The sequence below is a fragment of the Meleagris gallopavo genome, chromosome 4 (genome assembly GCF_905368555.1).
Source record: "Meleagris gallopavo chromosome 4, MGAL_WU_HG_1.1, whole genome shotgun sequence".
NCBI lineage: Eukaryota > Metazoa > Chordata > Aves > Galliformes > Phasianidae > Meleagris > Meleagris gallopavo.
In genome coordinates, this window is record NC_139407.1 from 54196548 (window position 1) to 54219144 (window position 22597).

Here is a 22597-nt window from a genome sequence, read left to right on the forward strand (position 1 = left end):
TGAGTGAGATTTCTCTATGATTTTTCCCTTTAAACTTCTTAATGATGGAAAAGTTCAGGTATTTTCTGAATCACTTCCCTCTTAGGAAGAATTATGTTCTTAAACTGATAACTTGAAGTTATTATTGATCACAAATAATTGTCTGTATCTAAGTGGTACATAATAGTCCATCATTTTACTGTATATTAATGCACAAGAATTGTAGAAGTGGATATAAAATGTCTACTTCGAAGTGAGTGCTTTATGGTGTTTTGTTGTGTTATGCCATATCCCTAAACACTTCTAATAATGTATAGACTAAGTATATTAATAGCAAGTTTTAAACTGCACTTTTTAAAGATTACACTTACAGCATTAAGTATGATGAAATGTCTTAGGTTATATGGAGTGTTGTAAAATCTATCATTTATTGTACTAAACCTTTATGGTTGAGCAACTAACAGCTTCCACAGAAAATACTAAATCAGGCTGACTATAATTTGTACATCACACTCCAGAGACAAATATACCTAGTGCTCAGATATTTAAAGGCTTCTACTTTAGGCCTATTATTTATAGGCCATGTCAGAAAACTGATTTTTTTTAACAGAATTGTACTTTTTATTTAGTACAAATTTAGTTCACTCAGTTGCTTCTACTTTTGAAGTGGTTTCTGTTCCATCTTAAATAGCTGCTTGTTTATTTTTCTGGAAAAAGTACAAATTCATTACGTTATGAAACAAAGTCAATTACAACTAAAATACAAAAGATTTTTGTGCCACCAAAGACTGTAGTGTGCTTGCTTGTGTAGACTGAGGTATTTTCTAAGTCTCATGGTTTTTTTTTTTTTCTTTTTAACCATAGACCTAAATTGGATTTGTGGCTTTGGTGGTTTTTTTGTTTTGTTTTGCTGCTGCTGTTATGCCTTATATTCTGTTTGCTTTAAGTAATAATGAAATTTTTTCATAAGCTCCTTCATTTATTTCTTTTTATTCATTTTATTCCTTTCTGTGTATGTTTCTGGAACCAGGAAAGATGCAGAAATAAATGTGTACTTAGTTCAGATTGGTTTAGACTGCAAAATAAATCCTGTACCTTCCTGCTATTTCTTCTTTCTGCCTAGGTTGAAACCTCTCTCAGAGTAAAAGTAAAAATAGCTTCAAGACTTCAAGGTGTACTAATTTTAACACTTCAGTTCAGTATTAATAGTATTTCAGGCATTCTGTGCCAAAGATTTTGTTTATTTATTTAATTTTCTCTTGCTTCTACTACTAAAAAATCAGCATTCTGCCTTGCCAAACTTCAGTCTCAGAAATATATATTTTGATTCTTCTCTGTTTTGGATCTTCCCTGATGCAGTGAGATCACCCATGAGTTTTCAACTTGTACGTCTGTCTTTGAAACTTACAGAGTGTGTGTGTATATATGTTATTTGTTGAGTCATTTAGGTTATCACGGAAACAGACGAGGGGCAATTTTAGCTAATTTTTCTTTTTAACATCCACCAGAGTGTCAAGCTACAGGCGATATAGGCAAATTATTTTGTATAATAGCAAATTTTTTTGTATATTTTTAAAAATAAGCATTTTTCTTGCTCTTTTACCTTTCCATTCAGTGCTGTGATCAGTTTTCATCCAGGACTGGCTGTTTGGAATGCTGTGACGATCATGCTTATGTAGTAGATGTGTACATTAGTGTCTTGAAAGATGCTTGGGTGTTTCTGCAGCTTAGCATTGCTTATGGAGCATTGGGCACCAGAGATGACTAGAGATCAGCTGCAGAAATACGTGGTGTAACTGGCATAGGAGAAAAGATAGGATCTCCTTTCACCATCAGGACTGTTACCTTGGTTGACTGATTCAGTTTTAACTTCAAGAATTTTCAAACCTCCTGCCTGTCAGAATGAAAGATTCCTACAGAATTTCACAAAAATTGTTCAGCTGTCTAGACCCTGTACACGTGTGTGATTAAGAGACACTGACTCAAAGCCAAAGCTTTGAGACAAAAAAGCTGCCTACACTGTTTGTTGAAACCGTAGATGCTTGTGGCAGTCTTAAAGTAGTTTTCTTCTCCAGATTTTTCAGTGTAATATATGGCTGTGTCAAAATGATGCTGTTTTCATAGAAGGTATCCCTGTATTTTAGTTTCATCATCTTCTTGATGTGTTTAGAAGTACTAAACCTTGTCATCAGATAATGAATTTTATGCGTTGGAGGAAAGGTGTGTTTGTTTTTATTGCTACAGTGTAGGAGATCTGAAAGATGTAGCAGAGTGGAGAAAATCTCCTAGTGGCAGTTGTTAGTGCTGAAGCAGTGTGATCCAGCCTGAGGATATAATTGGTGCTGGTGAAGAAGAGAACAGACTTGCTGGATCTGCAGGACGTATTTGATAGAGGATCTGTCAGAAACTGAAGTGACTGTAGCTGAAGTTATGGAAGAGATTGACAGAGTGAATAAATTTTACAGGATGAGACGGTGTTCGCTGGAGAGCTTTTAGAAGAACTCGGGGATGGAGAGTCAAATGATGGATGACTGAAGTCGCACTTAGAATGAACCTATATATCCTGTTGTGGGAAGTTCTTCACAATCAGCAAAATATTGACAAAGATGATCCAGTTGATGGAGTGAGACATAGGACATTTTCTAAAAGGCATCTTGCAGTCCCTTGCCAAAGGCTTTTGAAAAAAAAATGTCAGCACAAAATGAGAAAACATTGTATCAATAGCTAAATTGCTGAAAGATGAGAGCAAAAGTGGAAGTAAATGGTCAGTGTTCTCAATGGAATTGAGTGTTTCAGATCTCAAATGTATAATATATTTGTTAGTGACCTGTGGAAGAGGGTTTTTGAGGTGACAATTTCAGTTACTTAATAAGGATGAGGATAAATCAATGAATTTCAGAAGTTTATGAACCCAATAACTGGGCAGCAAAATGGCAGAAGCAGAACACTAGGGAAGTAAAAAAAAATTATTGGTAACAATATTGGTTATTGTTATGTGAGCTGGCAGGCACTGGGCTGACGAGCGTACTTCAGTTTTCAGTACCAGTGGTGAAGGCAGACCAGATGTTAAGAATTGTTGGGAAAACAAAAGGGAACAAAATAAAATACTGTTACATCACTATGTAGGTTTGTAACTTTTCCAAGCCTTGAGCTATTTCAGTTTTTGTAGTCTTGTCTCAAATTTTGAGTTAATTGAATTAATAAAACTGGAAAAAGCTCAGAAACTAGTAAGAAAGTACTAAATGACTCTTGTGTGAGAAGTAATTAAGGAAAATATGCATCTTCCCATCTGGCAAAAGGCAGTCTGGGACTATACACAATTGTGTGTGGCAAAGAGAGGATAGGTATGGATTGATCACTGCTTGCTTTAGTGCTTCTCCCTTATAGCATTGAAGGAAGCTGGTAGGAGCCACGATGAAAGCAAAGGAAATGAGGTGTTCTTTGTTAATGTTTTGTGTTGTGAAACCCTTTGCTAAGGAATGTTTTGGATGCCAGAATGGTATTCAAGAATTGTTTCAGAAGGAAAATAGGAAAAAATGTGACAGAAGTAGAAAGCGCAACCTTCGAAGTAAGGAAGCATCCATGAGATTTCATATCTTGAGGATATTTGCATTTGCAGATGACTGCTGTTTGAAACAGGGTACTGTATGGAAGAAGAAACTTGCAGTTACATGCGGTCCTTCAAAGAGCAAGAAGTAATGCATAGAAGGACTGCTCAGCTTATTTAGCAAATAATATAGCAAATAATTTTGTTATTCAATTTGTAATAGTGTTCTTTTCTGTTCTTATTTCCAGGATTCTGAGCAACAATAAAATAACAGAGCTGAAGAATTGTTCCTTCTCTGGATTAAACCTTCTTGAAAGATTGTAAGTGTTTCTTTAAAATATATTTCACTTCAAAATAAGAGTTTTATATTCTGTTTATTTCATTAATAACTTCGGTATCAAGATGTTTGTTTTATTTGAATGTTATTTTTTGTGATTGCAGTGTTAATATAGTTAAGAATTCATGAAAATGAGTTTTATTTAACAGCAAAAAAGGAACTCAGCTAAAGTTACAACCAATTAATTTAGGTGTAAATGAAAAAAAATTGAAACCCAGTTGACCAACCAAAAAAACCCCACCCACATAAATCAAACCAAACAAGAAGAACGAGAATGGCCAGCCAACCCTGAAAATTCATCAATGACATTGACAGTGGGATTGCACACTACCTCAGCAAGATTGTAGGTGACAGTAAACTGTGTGTTGCAGTCAGCATGCCTGAGATGGGATGCCACCCACGGAGGACTAGACAGGCTTGAGCAGTGAACCTCATGAGGTTTGAAAAATACAAGATCTTGCACCTGGGTCAAGGCAGCCCTCACTATTAATACAACCTGGGGAACTAGAGGATAGAGCACAGCCCTGCCTAAATGAACCTGCTGGTGGATGGCAAGCTGGATGTGAGCCAGCAGTGTGCCTTCACAGTCCAGAAACCCAACCATATCCTGAGCTGCACTGAAAGAAGCGTGGCCATCTTTTCAGTTGGGAAAGGTGATTCTGCCCCTCTACTCTGTTCTGGTGAGGCCTCACCTGGAGTACTGCATCCAGACACGGAGTCCTCAGCACAGAAGAGATGTAGACCTGTTGGAGTATGTCTGGAGGAGGGCCACAAAAATGACTGAAGTGATAGAATGCCTCCCCTACAAGGGCAGGCTGAGAGAGCTTGGGCGGTTCAGCCTGCAGAAGAGAAGGTTGTGATAGTGGCCTTTCAATAGCTACAGGGGAACTGTAGGAAGGAAGGGGATGGAATCTTTATCAGGGTCTGTTGTGATAGGATGTGGTTTCAAATTAAAAGAGGGGAGACTTTTATTGGAAATAAGAAAAAAGATTATTTTTTTTTTTTTTAAATAACTGTGGTGAGACACTGGAATGGATTGCTCAGAGATGTAGTGGATGCCCTGTCCTTGGAGACATTCAAGGTCAGGCTGGATGGTACTCTGGGCAGCCTGGTCTAGATGTAGGTGTCCCTGTTCGTTGTAGGGGAGATGAACTAGATGACCTTCCAGTACCTAAACAGAGCCTACAGGGAAGCTGGATAGAGGTTTTTTATAAGGGCATATAGCAACAGAAAAAGGGGAAATGATTTTGTACTGGAAGAGGGTAGATTTAGACAAGATACTAGGAAGAAGTTCTTTACTGTGAGGGTGGTGAGATTCTGGAATAGGTTATCCAGAGTGGATGTCCCCTCCCGGGTAGCATTCAAGGCCAGGCTGGATGGGGCTTTGAGCAACCTGGTCTAGTGGGAGGTCTTAAATGTCCCTTCCAACTCAAACCATTCTATGACCTTTAAAGGTCTCTCCCAATTCTGGTGATTCTGTGACTTTTCCAGAGGATGCAAATATATTATAACCTCTAAAAGAAGGCACATGCAATGTCAGTTTGTTATTGGCATATATGTTGACAGTTTTACTTGTTATTTTACAATCCTTGTATATATCATATGTATAGGGAAAAAATGGGAGTGAGCCCAATGGGAGTAACCTCTCTTAACTTCTCTTGCTTCCTGTTTTCACTTTCCCTTTCAGATGATATATTGCCTGTGGGATAAGAAGCATTGTAGCTTCTGTTATAGTCAGCTTTTTTTCCGGCTGATAGAAGGTCAGGATTGGCAGGTTGATCTACCTGGGAGCAAGCAGAAACTTTAGAGGTAGGGATTTTTCTAGGCCATTTGACTGGGAAAGTAGCCAGTTTCATAATCATCTTGCAACATCTAGGAAGAGTTCCAAAGTCTTTTGGCTTCAGGGGAATAAAAGTATTTTATTCATCCTCTGAAACTTGAAGGCTGCAATCCCAGTCACCTGGCCTAAATAAATTCACATGCTTCTATCCTCCCACCCCCCATGTGCTAGGAGAAAAAGATATGTCTCCTACACCGACAGATGAGCTTTAATGTAGAAATAAGCTCTTGTGCCAAAAAGGCAAGGTTATCAGCAGGGATAGCATTCTAGATCTTTACACGTTATTTTGGCATCACTGCTCAGGGTAATAAAAGCATCTGCTGACAATTGTTAGTTTTTGCAACTCATTACAATTTTCAGACAGGAAATACTTGAAACTTTAATTAGTTTGAGATGATCATTTGCATTTGTTCCATGAAGCTGAGTCTTAATTGTGTTTAATACAGTTAGAATCCAGAATTCTTCCATTTGATACCGGTCACTTTAAGGGGTTTTAGGTTATTCTTATATCTCTTGTCAAGAAAAGAAAAATAAAGCAGTAAGTAATCTGTCATGCATTCCATCTTTAAAGAGATCTGGACTAGGCAGCTTTTCAGATGATACGGTGCTTTAATTTGAATGAGATAACATACTTTGTGCTGGTGGAAGCATTAACAAATTATTATTGAGAGTTAGGTGTCTTCTTCATGAAGGAAAAAATAACTGGTATGACATATTAATCATTAATGACCATCTTTTCTTTTTTAGTTTTTTGCCTTAAATGTTCTTAAGACCTGTGCATGTAACTTTAGGACAGAGGATGATCATGTAATAAAAATATTTCATGAAACAGAGTTGAATAGTCATTCTCTTACTGGTTTTCTGGGGGAATTGAATCTGATAGGGTACCCTTGTCTAGAGAAACTCGGAGTCTTTACTGAACTTGGTTGTGTTAAATACATTACCGTTTGTTAGGGAAAATATTTCATCATGATTTTCAATAGTTCAGACAAGAGTACTGCAGCTGATATTTGAAATTACACCTTATCTCTGAATTTTTCAACTTGAAAGTTTAGCACTTGCCTCACTGTAAAAGTGTTCTGAGACTTCATTAAGTAACATTAGTTATTAATCCTTGAATTCTGCCTTGATTTTTGTCTTTCCTGAAAAATAGACAAAATAATTCTTTACTTGAAAGCTCCACTTTGGAAGGTTATTGCAAACAGCTTGAGGAAAGATGACTATGTTTGTTTGAATTTATTCTGCAGCCCCATATATGCATGCATAGATTTAGAGGTGGTAGTTGGAGAAAATAACATACTGTTTCTCTCACAAGTCTCACTATGCCTTTTGAGTATGCAAAATGAAAGATATAACAGAAGTTAAAATTTCATGCTTTTTTCTACCTGATATGTTTGAAATGTGAAACATTTACCTCTATTTATCATATAATCAAATGTGTTGGCTGAATTTCACTCATATATCAGATTTCCTTCTTCATGGGAGGAGTCTCTTTTGTGTATGTGATATTTTGTGTTATTTTTGCTATTGTAGAGCTTCTGAACTTAGCTATGTCACTTTCCTACTGATTGAAACAAACCTTCTCTTCAAAATCTTCAGTTTTTACATTGGCATTGGCAACTCTCCCTAAAAAGCAGGCTGTTTTGTTTTCCCTTTCAAGAAAATGAAAAGATAATATGGTTTAATAAGATATATACACAATATGATAATATTCTTGCATTACCTTAATACTGAAAACTTTCTAAAGTGTGGGAATTGTAAGAGAGAACAGCTAGAAAAGAACTGTGGATGCTTCTGTGAAAGAGAATATTTAATCCATGGTAGAATTGTGAAATATGTACTGTTTCCTTCAAATATCTCCTGTTAAACGAGCTCAGGTATGTGTGTGTGTGGCAGGTAAAGTGAAAGGAGGAAGGTGATGAAGTTTGACTTTTTCTGCCTGTGTGCTTATTGCCTTAAAAACAGGGAGTACGTGTACAGAATGGTGTTCTTCTCTGGCCTTCATCACTACTGGCAGAAGGTAGAGTGCTCAAGTGTCTGCCTCGTTCATACATAACAGAAACACCCTCCCAATTCCCTAACAGTGTGTCTCTATTCAAACTTCAAAGCTCTTCTCAGTGCTGTTGTTCTGTCCAAAGAAATCATGGGTTTGTTTTCCCACTGGATTCTTTCTCTCTTAATACAAAAAATTAGAATTAGATACGAAGGAAACTTCATTCAGTGACCGAGGAAGAGTAGAAAAAGGAACTATTTACATTTAGTAGTGAAGTCTATATTGTTTTGAAAGGAGAATAAAATTACATATATGCCAGTATTTGCTAAGATAATCCAGGTTGCACTAAGTACTGAGAAAATTTCCAGGTGTGTTTATTTTAATTTTCCTGTTTGTGTCAGTCTCTGTCTGTGCTCATAGGCATTAGCATGTTACCTATTGATGCAACTACTCATTAACTAATTACCTATCATTTATAATTTTAAACATTTTAAATCATTTATTCTCACCTCCCAATGAGGGAATTACCATTTTATGAAGACTGCTGTATGAAAAAGATATAATTTTGTGAATAGCTGGATAGAAGACTGAGTAAACTTTTTTTTTCCAAAATGATTTTGAGTAGGGGGGGCAGGCTATAGAAATAGTTTTTATTTCTTTTTATTTTTAATTTTAAATCTTATATAGCTTAAGGAAACGTTGCTTCTATCAGGTTTGTGGAATCGCATGCTCATAATTCAGAGTGGTGCCTTTCAAAGTAAAGAATGCTTACCTCTTGCTGCTGAAACTTCACACTTACCACAAATAAGAATTATGAACAGAAAGGTTCAGAGTTTTGTGCTTGTTTGTTAATTTATGAACATGTACAATTCAGTAATCCCTTATTTTGTAAACGGGGAGTAATGACCAAAATAAGGATTTCTGTTTAACTGGAGGATGGAATGTTTGTTTAGTGCAGTAGAAAACGATTATACTGTGTACATCTCTACTCTGGTAGGGAGAAATTAATGGCTGAGTAATAGTGAAGAGGTCCAAGATTTTACTAGTAACCAGTGTCTGTTCCAAAAGATATTAAATGCTGTAATCTTCAGTGGCTTTGCTAATGCTGTGTATTGTTATGATTTTCCTGCCATTTAGTTGTAGAAATAATTTCTTGCACAAGTCTATAACAGAGTATTTTTCATCATGTAGGTGCTTCACCTCATATAGCATTATCCAAAGTCTGACAGCTTAACTGATGCAGTCTGTTGAACCTTTGCATGGATAAGGAAGACTAGTTAATCTTTTTCTGAAGTGCCATTTGTCCTTACATGTGAGCATATGAGGGAGAGAGGAGGAAGAGACAGATTGTGGATTTCAGTTAAATATTTAGGTACCAGAAAAAAATGATATTTATTAAACTCTAAATAATAACAAAGGTTTACCAATTATTTTTTAGAATTTAATATTATAGCTTGGAAAATATGCAGTATAAAGGGAGTGTTACTTGTGGACAGTCCTTTTTCATATATATATATATATATATAAAATGTAGATGCCTGAATAAATTAAAAAAAAATAATTTAAGAACTGAATAGTTTTTCAGGCAGAGCAGTTTATGATTATAGTTTCTGTTGTTATGGTGCTGCAGAGTGTGGACTTCGCATTCTGCTAATGCTGGGACTTTTTCAAGTCTTTATGAGTGATTGGAGAGTGTCAGTATTTCTTGTTTGGATGTGTTCAGTGTTTCTGAACAGAGAAAGTGGTTTTATGGATATTCAGGAACTTGTTTTCTGCATCAACTTTAGTTCTGGAAGCTCTATTTATGAAAGATGAGTTAGACAGGAAATTTTTTCTTCAATGTCTGTTGTGAAATTGAGTAGTTCAAATATTCTGGACTGTTGGAAATACTGTAGAAACTTATTAATGGGGGAAAGTAGGGCTTCTTTTTGTGTATACCCCATAGAGCTGTAGGAGGGAGATGTTGGCTTTTTATAATGATTAGTGGATTTTTGTAATTTCTTAATTTCTTTATGTCCATTCTGAAAAGGAACATTTTATACGTTAAGAGTCCCTGGTAGCCAATATGCCCTTCCTTCATTCAGAATGAAGGGGTTGTTCAGTGGTACTTGCGAGCTAAATAATTTTTATTTCAGTAGTTGTATGTGTCATTCATGCCTCCAGGATGCTTTAGGAATTACTTAAACAATCTTTATTGTCTTGAGACAGAAAAAGATAAATTGTAAATATTGTATATTCTTAGGTAAATAATGTATACATGCACTTTTAATTGCAGACAACTGGACGCAGAAACATACAATTTTATAATAAAACGATTTTTTTTAACATGACAAACCATAGGTAAACATAAGTATTCTTTTTTTTTTTTTACTTGAACCAAATAACATTAGGATTGGTTGTCAGGCATTCAGTGTTCTTTTTTCTTGTTAGGAGTTGCAATCTGCCTAATTGATCACATATTTGAGGAGAGAGTTTTTTCAACTGGACACAAGAAAATCCTTCGTAATGAGAATAGTTAAGTAGTGGAAGAGGTTGCATGGTTCCGCAGCAAAATCTCCATCCTTTGAGGTTGTCAGAACTTGACTGGATGTAACAGTGGAGCAGCTGATCTGATTTAGTTGTGCTTTGAGATGGAGTTGAAACGTATGACCTCAACAAATCCTGAACTGAAGCCCTTCTAATGGATTTCTATGTGTTTAAATAAACTTTTATTTGGACAAATAGATAACTACATCCTGTATTGATTCTGTTGGTTAAGTTTTGCCAGAGAAAATGATTAAAATCAGCGAGTAAGATGACTGAATTCCAATTGCTAAAAACCAGTAGTTCTGTTGGCAGATATTTAGAAGCAGTAAAAATAGAACAGAGATCTCTAAGCCAAACATAACTTTCTAATAAGATTGTCTTCTCCACCCCTTTCATGAGACTCCCACTAATTCAACTACAACCGCAATTTCTTCTAGAAACACTCCCAGTTCCTGGCGTCCTGGCAGTTGCACCCGCTCGTGCATCAACATCTTATGCTATTTCTGAAGAGATGCCAGACATGTCAGCACTGCCATAATTTTGTGCTCTTTCGGTGTCTTTTACATTTCACAGTTTTCATGCTTTAATGCCTTTTGAGAGATGAACACATGAGTTGTCTTCCAAATGACTGCAGTGAGGAGGGGGATGAATCCCATCAGACTTTCCTGACTGTTGGTGTTGTGAAAAAGCTAACAGTTGTCATATTCAAGGTTCTGGGCTGCTTGTTTGTTTTATCGTTTCTTGATTGCTTCGCTATCTTAATTCAAAACATTGGAGTATACATTGTATAACTACTGTGAAAAGGTGACAATTTTGTTTGTGTTGGCATTTCTTTTTAAAAAAAAAAAAAAGTTCTGGTTTCATGATCCCTTCTGGAACTGGTTTTAAGGCTTATTAAGGGAGGGAAAAGGCAAAATATTACGTAAATCTGGACTAGTCACTTACTGTAAACTAATCCAAAATAGATTTCTGTCACAGTAAAACTCTCACCTTTAATTTTGAAAGTGTGTTGTTCTTGTTTTTCCACTGAAGTGTTAAATGTAAGTAAGAGATGCATCAGGGAATTACGATTTGAATTAATGAAATTAAAGATCACTGATAATCTGAACTACTGGGTTTCCAAGGCATGCTGCCAAGATTTTTTTTTTTTCTCCCCAAGTGGGAGTTCCATGGCTTTTAAATTAAAACTTTAAGTATGAACAGTATCATTTTTCTTCCTTGCCCCAAAGACTGATGGTAAATAAGTGATGGCCAACATTTCATATGCTCAGATTTGTCAGTGTCAGGACTGGATTTTTCAGCCTTCTTGAAAGAGCTTCAAAAATGTTCACTTTTCAGATCCCTGTGTGGCAGTCCCTGCTCCATATGGGGGCAAGAAAATGAAATTGAAATAAGAGATTGGTGTATATACCATTGCTTTGTTTAGTTTTAGTTTGCAGTGCTGCAAGGTAAAGTATTTCGACTATTGAAAATATGTCTTAGGCTTGGCATTGAGGCATGAAGCATGTGCCATTGTCTCCTGTACCCTATCTGACTCATCTGGCTGCAGGAAATACTGTTGTGAAATCTTGTGGCAAGCTTTTCTTTCCATTCATGTGTATCTGCGTAATGGTAGATATAATCCTCATGTACTGTTTTTTGTTTTTTTGGGTTTTTTTTTTGGCAGAATTCTTAATATTGCAGTAGATTTAAATATTTTTTTTATTCCAGCTCTCTAAAACACTGCTTTTAATTGGATTTACTAATTTGTTTTCAACTGTGAAGCTTTCTTGTATTACCAAAGGAATTAAAACTTTTTCTTGTCATAGTGTCTGAGAAGTTTTGAATCGTAATACAGTACAAATATTGGATGAGTAAGGAGGAAGAAATATTTTTAGCAGTGATAAAGTTTGTTCAAAACAGTAAATGCTGGCAGATTTCTGCTTTCTGTGATCTTTGAAGCTACACTGTATCTGCAAAACATCTGAAGTTATGCATTAGAACTCCTATGTCACTTGTGCAGTTAATAAAGCAGATTAATAACTACGGTCTTCTGTTCTGAAAATGGAAGATCTAAAAATTTATGCTCTGCGTTTTCACTTTATTTGGGATTTTCAGCCAGGGCTTTCTTTTTTTCCAGTAATATTAATGGAAACTTTCAGTTGTCTGCTGTATTTTTAGGATCTTGTTTTGCTGCTTTTGGTAGACGTTGAACAAGTATTAAAATGTGACTGAACATTATGACACCAAGTTAAAATGCATTGTACTGTGTAATAAGCAAATATAGTACATCCTGAGCAGCTGTAATCTATTTGGATACTATGGTAAAAATATCTTCAATTGTACCCTTTCTGTACTGAAAACTGATAGGACATTTAAAATAACACATGCTGTTCACGTTCCTCTTTCTCGTTAAAATATGGACTTGCAAATTTTGAAGGATGTGATTATGTCAGAAAAATGAGAAATGTATTGTATAGTGTTTTGGGGCAGTTTGCAAATTAGCTGAGACAATTTAGGTGTAATCTTGAATCGTGTATGTCTACACTTAATGGGTAGTTTGTGACTGAAGTAATGTCTTAATTTTTCTCTGCAGGGACCTTAAGAACAACCTTATAAGTACTATAGATCCAGGAGCTTTTCTGGGGCTTTCATCTCTGAAAAGACTGTAAGTAGTATATCTAGCCCATCAGTTTAAAGAGGAAAAAAAAAAAAACAACACAAAAACAACAAACAGAAAAAACTCAGAGAGTAAAGTCTTATCGAAGTACCTCTCTTTAAAATATATAAATATCTTTTTCTATCTTTATATCTATGCTTTTATATATAGGAATGCATATATATATTGAGAGTTTTGCTGTCTAAATATATACACATCTACACCTATATATAAATAGAAGAACAGAGTCCTTCAGTTGATCTGACTGAAGATCATCTAGTGCTTGTGGCTTGATCTTACTGGGGGTCTCCCTTGTATTATTCCTCTCTTTTTCTATTTCTGTGACTTCCGACATCACTAGGTGAATGTTCAGTCAGAGCTTTGATGCCATCAAGTGTTGCTTTGATGAACGTTAAATCTCTCTTGGTTTAGTTTTTTTTCTTCAAAAGGTCATAGTGGAACACAGAGTCCCTTGCTATTAATATTACGCTGTAGCAACAGTGCTGCTAATGCTGCATTATTGAAGGTTGTGCCAATGTTGCCATTAACACGTTGGAGGATTTATACCTTGACTCAAAACTGTCTCAGATGAAGCTTGAAAAACAGGATGTCAGTATGACAGCTTTTCTTAAAGACTTCCAATTTTCAAAATATCTGGAACAGCTTTTACAGCCTGGAAGTCTTAGTGATTTTTACTTTTTAATTTTGCCACTTTCCCTCTTATATTTTCATCACGTATATTTGTCATTGTTTAGGTGATCTGGCTCACTTAATAGGAGATTTGTTTGTAATTGTTCTTCTTATAACCTGAAAAATAAAGCTGAAGGACCAACTATGGACTTCTTGAAGCTTAAGTTTTATCCCTTCAAGAGTTATTAGGAATTTTAAGATCTACATTATGAATAATGTAATATCATGTCTATATTAATATATATCTGTGTGTCATAAGAGAACTGATACAAATATTTTGGCAGGTCAAAAAATTAACTGAAGTAGCACATGGCTATACTGTACAAATGCAAAAATATGCTTTGTCGTGAAACAAGCAAAGATTATTAAGTAAGAAGTGACTTGAAAGCTCCATTTGAGCAAACTGTTACTGTTTTAGAAATGGGGTAAGGAGTCTGCGCGCGTCTATGTTTGTACATCCTGTGCCTTTTGATTTTTTTTGCTGAAAATTCTGAATGTGTATATGGTGCATTCCAGTATTCATGAATTTTAGGTAGAAGACTTTGGTTTTTAGACTGTATGCCATCTTGAAACGAGTTTATTCTCATGTTTTACATTCTTCTTATTTGTAGAGACTTAACTAATAACAGAATAGGCTGCCTGAATGCAGATGTGTTCAAAGGACTTGTAAATCTTATTAGACTGTAAGTATAATGTTGTTGCATATTATTTCATCTAAGTATTTTTCCCCTGTAAGTTAATCTTTTGTTTCAGTGGGACTCTTGTTGTAAGCAAGTGCCTGAAAGACATGGAGCCTGAGATGTATATTATAGTTGTCGCTAAAGTTCTGCTATAACAAACATTTTATTACAACATGTTAGTGATAACTTATTAATTCACTGTGAGCAGTGAAATTAGTTTTAAACTTCTTGAAATACATAATGAACCATGCATAGAATGGCCTGGGTTGACGAGGACCACAATAATCATCTAGTTCCAACCCCCTGCTCTGTGCAGGGTTGCCAACCACTAAACCAGGCAGCCCAGAGCCACATCCAGCCTGGCCTCGAATGCCTCCAGAGATGAACATTGCTGGTTGTTGCTTTTAGTAAAGTATTTGCTATCAAATCTTGCTTGCTTCCAGTCTTAAAATTCTTGAGCTAAAAAACTATTAGGAAACAATTTTTTTTAGTGATTTTTTTTTTTTTTTGCTAGACTGTGAAATGTGATGTGATTCTGTCATGTGAACTACAGCACTGTGCCATAATAGTATCGTGTAGGTTTTTAAAATAATGCTGTCTTGAAGAGGGAATTTTTATACAGGTAAATTTCAAATGTCAATCTCTCGAGCATGAGTTCAAATAATTTTACTTCTATTTCTTAGAAATCTTTCTGGAAATCTGTTTTCTACGCTTACGCAGGGAACGTTTGATCATCTTGGTTCACTGAAGTCTCTGTAAGTACTTACTGCATCTGATTTTAAAGTGCATGATCGTTTGCTCTTCACAAAAAGTCCTTATTGTATCATAAAGCATGCTTGTATTTTCTTGGAGTTCCTATATCTTTGAACCAAAAATAGCTGAAACAAATTACAGTAATATTCCAGATTTTGAATGAGAGTTTTTTCACATTGATGTGTGCTCTCACCAGCCAAAAATAAATAAATAAATAAATTAATTAAAAAATTAAAAAATTCTTTGTAAGCGCATGGAAAATATACATACAGATGTCTGACGATTTAACTACCCTCAAAAAATGCTTGGTGTTTATTATGTAGATGTAAAAGAACAGAGTTATACCAACTTCAGAGCTTGAGAAAGTTTTACTTTGTGTAATTTATTACTTCTTATCTTAAACAAATAGTATCATACACCCTTTTTCAATCAAGGGAACAAATTTTTTAAAGGAAAATTTTAGTCTTACCTTGAAGCATGATAGTTTTGTTACACGTACCGGTGGCTACATCTCAACCTCATTTTTCTCCTCTTTAATTTTATGAACTCTGTGTAAGAAAGGAAGTTAAAAATTTTGTCAGTGCTTATGATTAGCTTGCATTTTTCCCTGATAATCGTTTACTTGTTCACTGTACTGGGATTCCTGGCTTTGGTATTGAGAAAATTGATTGCATATAAATGTTTTCTTTCCTCCTCCGGCTTCTTTTAATTGTTAATAAGTTGTTGCTACTGATTTTTTTTTTTTTTTTTTAATTGTATACAAGAAGATTTCTGTCCAAGAACATCATAGGCTTGGTGAGACAATCTGAAAATAACTGTTGCTGTTAAAAATATATGCCTGGAGGTATTCCTGTGAACAAAGACTAAATGGAGTTTCACAAGGACGTTGATTTAATATTTGAAGTGCTCTCCCAGTGATGATGTTCTATCTTCCAGACATTTGCAAATATGAAAATTAGGCTTTTAATAGAGGTAAAAACAGTGTAGACACAGTGATCCATTTTGATGCATTTTAACTGTTTCTAAACTGGTAGACTGTTAATGCTCTCTTTGAATTTAGCTGACTTCAGCAGACACTAATGGAGGTCCCGGTTTTTCTTTTTAAAAAGAAATATTAAACTATATGCAGGAGATTTTATTAATCACTGAAAAACCTTACATGATTTGCATATAGAGCAAAATAATCCTTAAGGCTGTGTGAGTAGTGCCTCATAAGAGAAATAAGTGAGAGGATATCTTTGTATTTCTGTTGTTTCTTAATGTTAAAGCATCTGATTGCTATAATAACCTTTTGCCAGTGAAGTGTGTTCTTACGTTGTGGTGATGCATATTCAAGGAGTTCTTCATTCTGATTGCTTAAGTAATGTAAATTCCCTCAGTTAAAGAAATTACTAGAAATTATTTCATACACAGGTATGGCATATTATCTGTACGGGGAGGATTACTTTCCTGGGAGGTGTGTGCTTTTGCGCTGGCACCACAGCTTGCAAAGTGTTAGAGAAGCTTCCGTTATGTAGTAGCAGGCCACACAGCTGTGTTCTGGGGCTTGGTTGTCTGCAGCCTGCATGTCTACAACTGTGCGAGGCCATCTGCAGCTATTCCTGTAAAGCTTTCAGTTATTTGAGTGTTCCATTTTGTCACTGTGAATACTCATTTTGTGTTGCAGAGAATTTCAGACTGATTATCTTCTTTGTGATTGTAACATACTCTGGATGCATCAATGGCTAAGAGAAAGAAATATAACCGTACGTGAGACTAAGTGTGCCTATCCCAAGTCACTTCAGTCACAGACAGTGACTGGTGTTAAGCAAGAGCTTCTAACCTGTGGTAAGCACTTCTGACAACTAGTCCTTATTTGCTAATTCATTCTCTATTCTGTTAATATTGTTGAGCAGACTTTTTGTTTATCTGAAATTCAGATAATGAAATTTGGTAATAGTGATCCTAGAGACTCATTTTTATTCCTCTTCCAGTGTTGCTTGCTTTCAGAAATGTCTGTGATTCTGTTGTGTATGTATGAATACCTGTAATGCTAGTCTATGACATTATGAAGAAATAAAATACGTAGGCATATTTTTCACTGTTTTGTATTCATTCTTCTAAATGTGGACTATCAAATTATTTCTGAATTTAATGGAATATACACTTTGAGTTTGAATTTTTGATGCATCAAACATCAGCTTATTATGTGGCTATACCAATAGCACACCATTGTTTTTCCTCTTCTGAAAAATATTATGTGACATTTCTGGCTATTAATTTTGCTTTTATTTCTTGAATTTTAGAACCTCCTCTTGAATTACCGTCTTTCTATATGACTCCATCTCACCGCCAGGTTGTTTTTGAAGGAGACAGTCTACCCTTCCAATGTATGGCTTCATATATTGATCAAGACATGCAAGTCTTGTGGTATCAAGATGGAAAAATTGTGGAAACAGATGAGTCCCAGGGTATTTTTGTTGAAAAAAATATGATTCATAACTGCTCACTGATTGCAAGGTAAATGTCTGCGGAGAAACTGTATTTCTTCACTCTTATTCCCTGCTCTGATTTAGTGACTATTTCAAGGACCAGTAAGGCCCACATAGGGTGAGCGTGTGTAGGCAGAAACTTTCCTATCAAGGACACAGTCTGTAACTTCATATCTTACAGTAACTGGTTTTGGTCGTTGTTACTAACTATTAAGGAGGGAACTCTAGAGATTGTGTAGTTGAACTCCCCCTCCTCCCACCCACTCCCATTCAAAACAGAGCAGATTGTCCAGGGCTGTTACAGCTGTATTTTGAGAAACTATAAAGATTTCCTAATGCAGTTAACGTTAAATAATAGTTTGTGGTATGATACATTTGTCATCTTAGAATGTTAAAATTGCAAAAACAAGTCTTTTAGGTAGGCACGTGGAATTCTTCCCTCTTGTTTCTGACTACACCACATTTGGTAATACTGAAGTTCTCCAGCAGACACTTACATATGTATAAGTATTATTTATTCCACTTACAGTAGATTTTTGACTCTTTCAGCATCTACGGAGTGATTATGTGTCTAGTAATTGCATTAGCAATTAGAGATTTATCACAAATTATGCGCTTAGGTAATTGTCTTAGTTTGACATTTCTGCAACAACTGTTAAGAGCAGTGGTAATTTGGACTTCCTATCTCTTCTTTCAGAAAGTGAGAAGCTTTTTTTCATAGCTTTTCTTTTTTTCTCTTGCCTTAGCATATAAATGAGAGCTAGAAGAATAGCAAATATTTCTGTGTTTATTACAGTGCATTTATTCATTGATAACTTATAAGATCCCAGTTTTATGTAGCTAGTAGATTTTTACATTTTGTATCTGTGCTTTATTTGTTTTGGTGAAAACTTAATAAATTGTTGCAAGATTGTTGAGGTTTGTTTGTTTATTCTATCTTCCCAGTGCACTGACAATCTCAAACATTCAGGCTGGCTCCACAGGAAACTGGGGCTGCCATGTACAAACCAGACGTGGAAATAATACAAGGACAGTAGACATTGTGGTATTAGAAAGTTCTGCACAATACTGCCCTCCAGAGAGAGTTGTGAACAATAAAGGAGATTTCAGGTTGGTTTTTAACTGAAGTTTTTTGCTTTAAAGATGCGTACTTCAATCTTCATTTGTAAATTATATTGATTGGATTTTTATCTATTCTGGATTAATATGTTGAAGTGCACACAACTGAGTTAGTAAATTTTTATCTTGTTAATTTGCATCTTTGGAATAGATGGAAAGTAAACTGTGATATTCTGGTTTATATATATATATATATATATATATATATATAAACTATTGGAATAAAACTTCTTAGAAGATCTGTTAGAGTATGTACTGATGGGGATGGGTTTTCCACCAAGTTGTCTGTATATTTTGAAAACTTTGCTGCTCCCATACAACAAAATAACTATGCAAGAAACATGTAACATTAGAAAATATGAATGCTGCTTCCTTTTTATGACTGTTGGAACTGTAAAGCTAGCTCTGATATTCCATTGTGCTGGATGTTGCAGAGTATTTTGTCTTTTGTTCTTACCTCTTCACCTGTTTTCCCTTTTCTGATCTTTCTGCTGCTGGTCACTCTTAACAACACGTTACTCCTGGAGGTGCCAGGTAGCTTCTGTATAGATTCCCTGTATGTAAGGTAATTCCCTTTATAATAATCTGTGTTGTACCTCCCTGCAGTAGTTTCTACAGATAATTAGTTTGTCACAACATAAATTATTAGTACTATTTGTAGGGTTTCGTAACATTATAGCAACTGCTTTTTGTGTTCATTTATGCTGCTTGGCTATGCTGATCTTCTGTCTGATCTATTTATAAACTTTTGTTCCTTTCTCTATGTACATTAGAGTTCTTCAGTCATCTTCTTTCTATAGAAATAAGACATTTTAAGGAATGAAAAACAAGTTAAAGCATATTGCTGGGACATAGTTTATGGGGGGGGAGGGAAGACAAGCTTTCAAGCGCAGAAGGCCTCTTCCAGTTGTAGCAAAAATTCAGGTAAAGAGCTGGCTGATAATATTTTTTGCTTGTTCATATGGATGATTTTGAGAAGAAAAGTAGTGGGTTTCTGAATACTAAGGAACTGTTAGTAAGGGAAGAAACTGTAAGTGTACTTGCTGCACAAAAGCAATTTGGAATTATTGAAGAGTTTCACTTTCACATTGTAATGAATTATTTATATAGGAAACACTGAACATCCTCTTTCTACCCTGTGTTGACTCGTACTGCAGGGGTGAGCACTACTTTAGCAAATGAGAACTTCCTGCTTAAGATAAAAGGTGAAGAAAGTCAAAGAGATGGATGCTGTATTCATCAAAGAGCATACACATCTATTTAAATCACTTATGCATTTTTTTATGATACAAGTGTGAATTGTTCTTCTTTGATATGCCATTAGAGGTGAAAACAGATGGTAAGGGCCTATTTCAAAGTGTTTTCCATTAAATTAACCTGTGCTTTTCAGCGACTGTTCAGTGTAATAGGTTTTACCCCCTCTAGAATTCAGTGGAAAGAAATAAGATTTCAGGAAATGTTCAGCTTATCGAAAGCTTCACTGTGTCTGGGTTTATTATAACGGTCTTCTATTTGTAGTTTAGGTAGAGTAATAATAAAGGATAATTTTTTACTTTTGAGACCATATGGAGATAAGACTTTGACTAGCGAGAAAATGGTTCTGAGCAGATGGTTGTAAATGATCCTAGGTGAATGAGATTTTATAGTTTTTTAGTTGGAACTGGCTAGTCATTTTAGCTTGGAAGCAGCTTCAAAACTGGCAGCTAGATTTTTATCCTTTAGAAATGCGGCAGCAAAGACTAGCAATGGAGAAATGTTTGTCTTCAATGTCTGTGGTGCTGTAATAATAGTTCAGCATGAGTTCGTAAGGATTAGGGAAAACAGTATTCATCATGGGAATGTTTTCTTTTGTTATTTTTTTTCTTTTAATATATTCATCCTGTTAGGCTTTAGCCTAATATCCTGAAACATGTTATTACAGTCTATGAATGAATAGACAATAGAATGTACGAATCAAAATATAACCTATTGCTCCTGCTTCAGTAAATCCTTCAACTGTGGTGCGTAGTGTAAGTTTATTCCTAGTAGTTGATAGAATTCTGTCATAAATGTAATTATTACCCTTTGGAAAACTGTTGGTGGGTTTAATATTAAAAATATAATAGTCATGTTGAAGTTAGATAGTTACCAAGATATAATAATAAAAAACATTAGACTACCTGTAAGCTAATGCAATTATGATAACAAAACATATTGTTACTAAAAGTTACTGCTTAAAGAAATAAATGCTTTCAAAACAGAATTAACATGCATAAAAGAAAGAATGCTTCTGTAACCTCATTGTCTGGCTTTTTCTTCCTGAAATGAAATGATAGTACTTAAATGTTAATGAATCATATTTTCTCCCATAGATGTCTACTTTCACGTGTGTATGATAAACTTTGAGCACCTAATTATATACAATGACACAGTAAGAGAGTTAATACAGTCTGAATCTGTACTTCTGCTAGCAGTTGGTTGAAGTGTGAAAGATGTTGATGACTCACAAGAAACAAAGAATGCTGTCAGACTTGCTTAGGCTTTTTTTTTTTTTTTTTTTCAATGACAAAAATTTCATGTTACAATTTGAACCCTGCTTTGGGGAAGTGGACAATGCCTCATCTTGTGGATGCACTGGAGTTGAACAGTTCATGTCTGAGAATGGTTCAGGTTAACATTCACTATGGAAAAATAGGGAAGTAGGGAAGCATAATTGGAGCTGGAATCACTTCCCACTGCTGGGCTGTGCCTGTACATAGTGTGGTGTGAGTGAGAGGAAACAGTAAGGGACTTGGTTTCCTATCATGTGCTCCTAATGACTATACTTATTTGTGTTGATTTGTGTATGTGAAGTAATGGCAGGAACCTTGGAAGTTTTAACTGTCCCACTGTTCATGTCCAGTTTATCACAGAAACATAAAATGGCTTACGTTGGAAGGGACCTGCTGTAGAGGGTCTACTTTGCAGGGAGGCTGGACTTGATCTCTAGAGGTCCCTTTCTGCGCCTACAATTCTGTGATTCTATGACCTTTAGAATCTACTACTTCCAGCCCTCCTGTTATGGACAGGGTTGCTGCTTGCTAGATCAGGCTGCCCAGGGCCCTGCCCAACCTTAACTCAAATACCTTCAGGGATGAAGCATCCACAGCTTCTCTGGGCAGCCTGTTCTATTGCCTCATGACCTCTGAGTAAAGAATTTCTCCCTTTCATCTAACCTAAATCTACCCTTCTTTGTTTAAAGCCATTCTCCCTTATCCTCTTGATATCTGCTTGTGTCATCACTGATGTGGAAACTTATTTTTAAAAAAAATAATGTTGATAAAATTATTTTTGTAAAGAAATGGTCTTTTAGAATCTTCATGTCAGTATTTCTGGAGAACTTCTTGGCATGCTAGAAGTTGAGTTTTGGCTGTATTTGAGGTATTGGTGGGCCTACATGTTGTCTAGTAGCTGTTCCAGCTGACTAATCGGTTGTCTTTATACTTGTTTTTTTTTTTTTGGTTGTTTTTTTCTTCGTTCCCTGAGAGCTTTTTATATCCATAAGAGAGATTTCATCATTTAACTTGTATTTTCTCCCAGATGTACTATTGGACTATGCTTTGGTTTCTCCATACAGCAATTTCAGAGACTTGAGACACGTTTACATGTTCTGTCTATCTTGCATTGTATTCTGTTTCCTGTTCCTCACTTCCCACCAGATCCATAATTTGTTCAGCCTGTAATCAGTTGGCCAGACATGATCCAACAGTGTTATTTTTATTAGCTTGTGAGTGTGCACATAATGCTATGCTAAGTTTGCTGCTGAGACTGCAGCACTTCAAAGTGATTTTTCTAAGGAAGATATTGTCCTTTCTGCTGCCTTTCCTTTTCTATAGGAGATAAAATACTACATAATTACAGAACCTATTAGAAGAATAGAAATTACCAATATATAGGGAGTGTATTTTATTTTTATCTGTCTGTATATATAGATTACGCACATGTTATTTGAATTGGTTTACATTCTCTACAATGTCTGTACATTATAGAATCATAGAATGACCTG

General features: G+C 35.4%; 1 protein-coding gene across 22 annotated transcripts in view; it reads left to right on the forward strand.

Moving 5' to 3' along the window:
• ADGRA3 (adhesion G protein-coupled receptor A3) overlaps window positions 1–22597 on the forward strand; it is a 108612-nt gene that overhangs the window by 58663 nt on the left and 27352 nt on the right. For all 22 annotated transcript variants that reach the window (XM_085223399.1, XM_085223388.1, XM_085223385.1 and 19 more), the window contains 7 exons: window positions 3775–3846; window positions 12798–12869; window positions 14162–14233; window positions 14914–14985; window positions 16650–16810; window positions 17269–17482; window positions 18400–18564. In XM_085223399.1, coding sequence (XP_085079525.1) covers window positions 3775–3846; window positions 12798–12869; window positions 14162–14233; window positions 14914–14985; window positions 16650–16810; window positions 17269–17482; window positions 18400–18564 — 828 coding nt within the window. The remainder of the gene's footprint in view (window positions 1–3774; window positions 3847–12797; window positions 12870–14161; window positions 14234–14913; window positions 14986–16649; window positions 16811–17268; window positions 17483–18399; window positions 18565–22597) is intronic.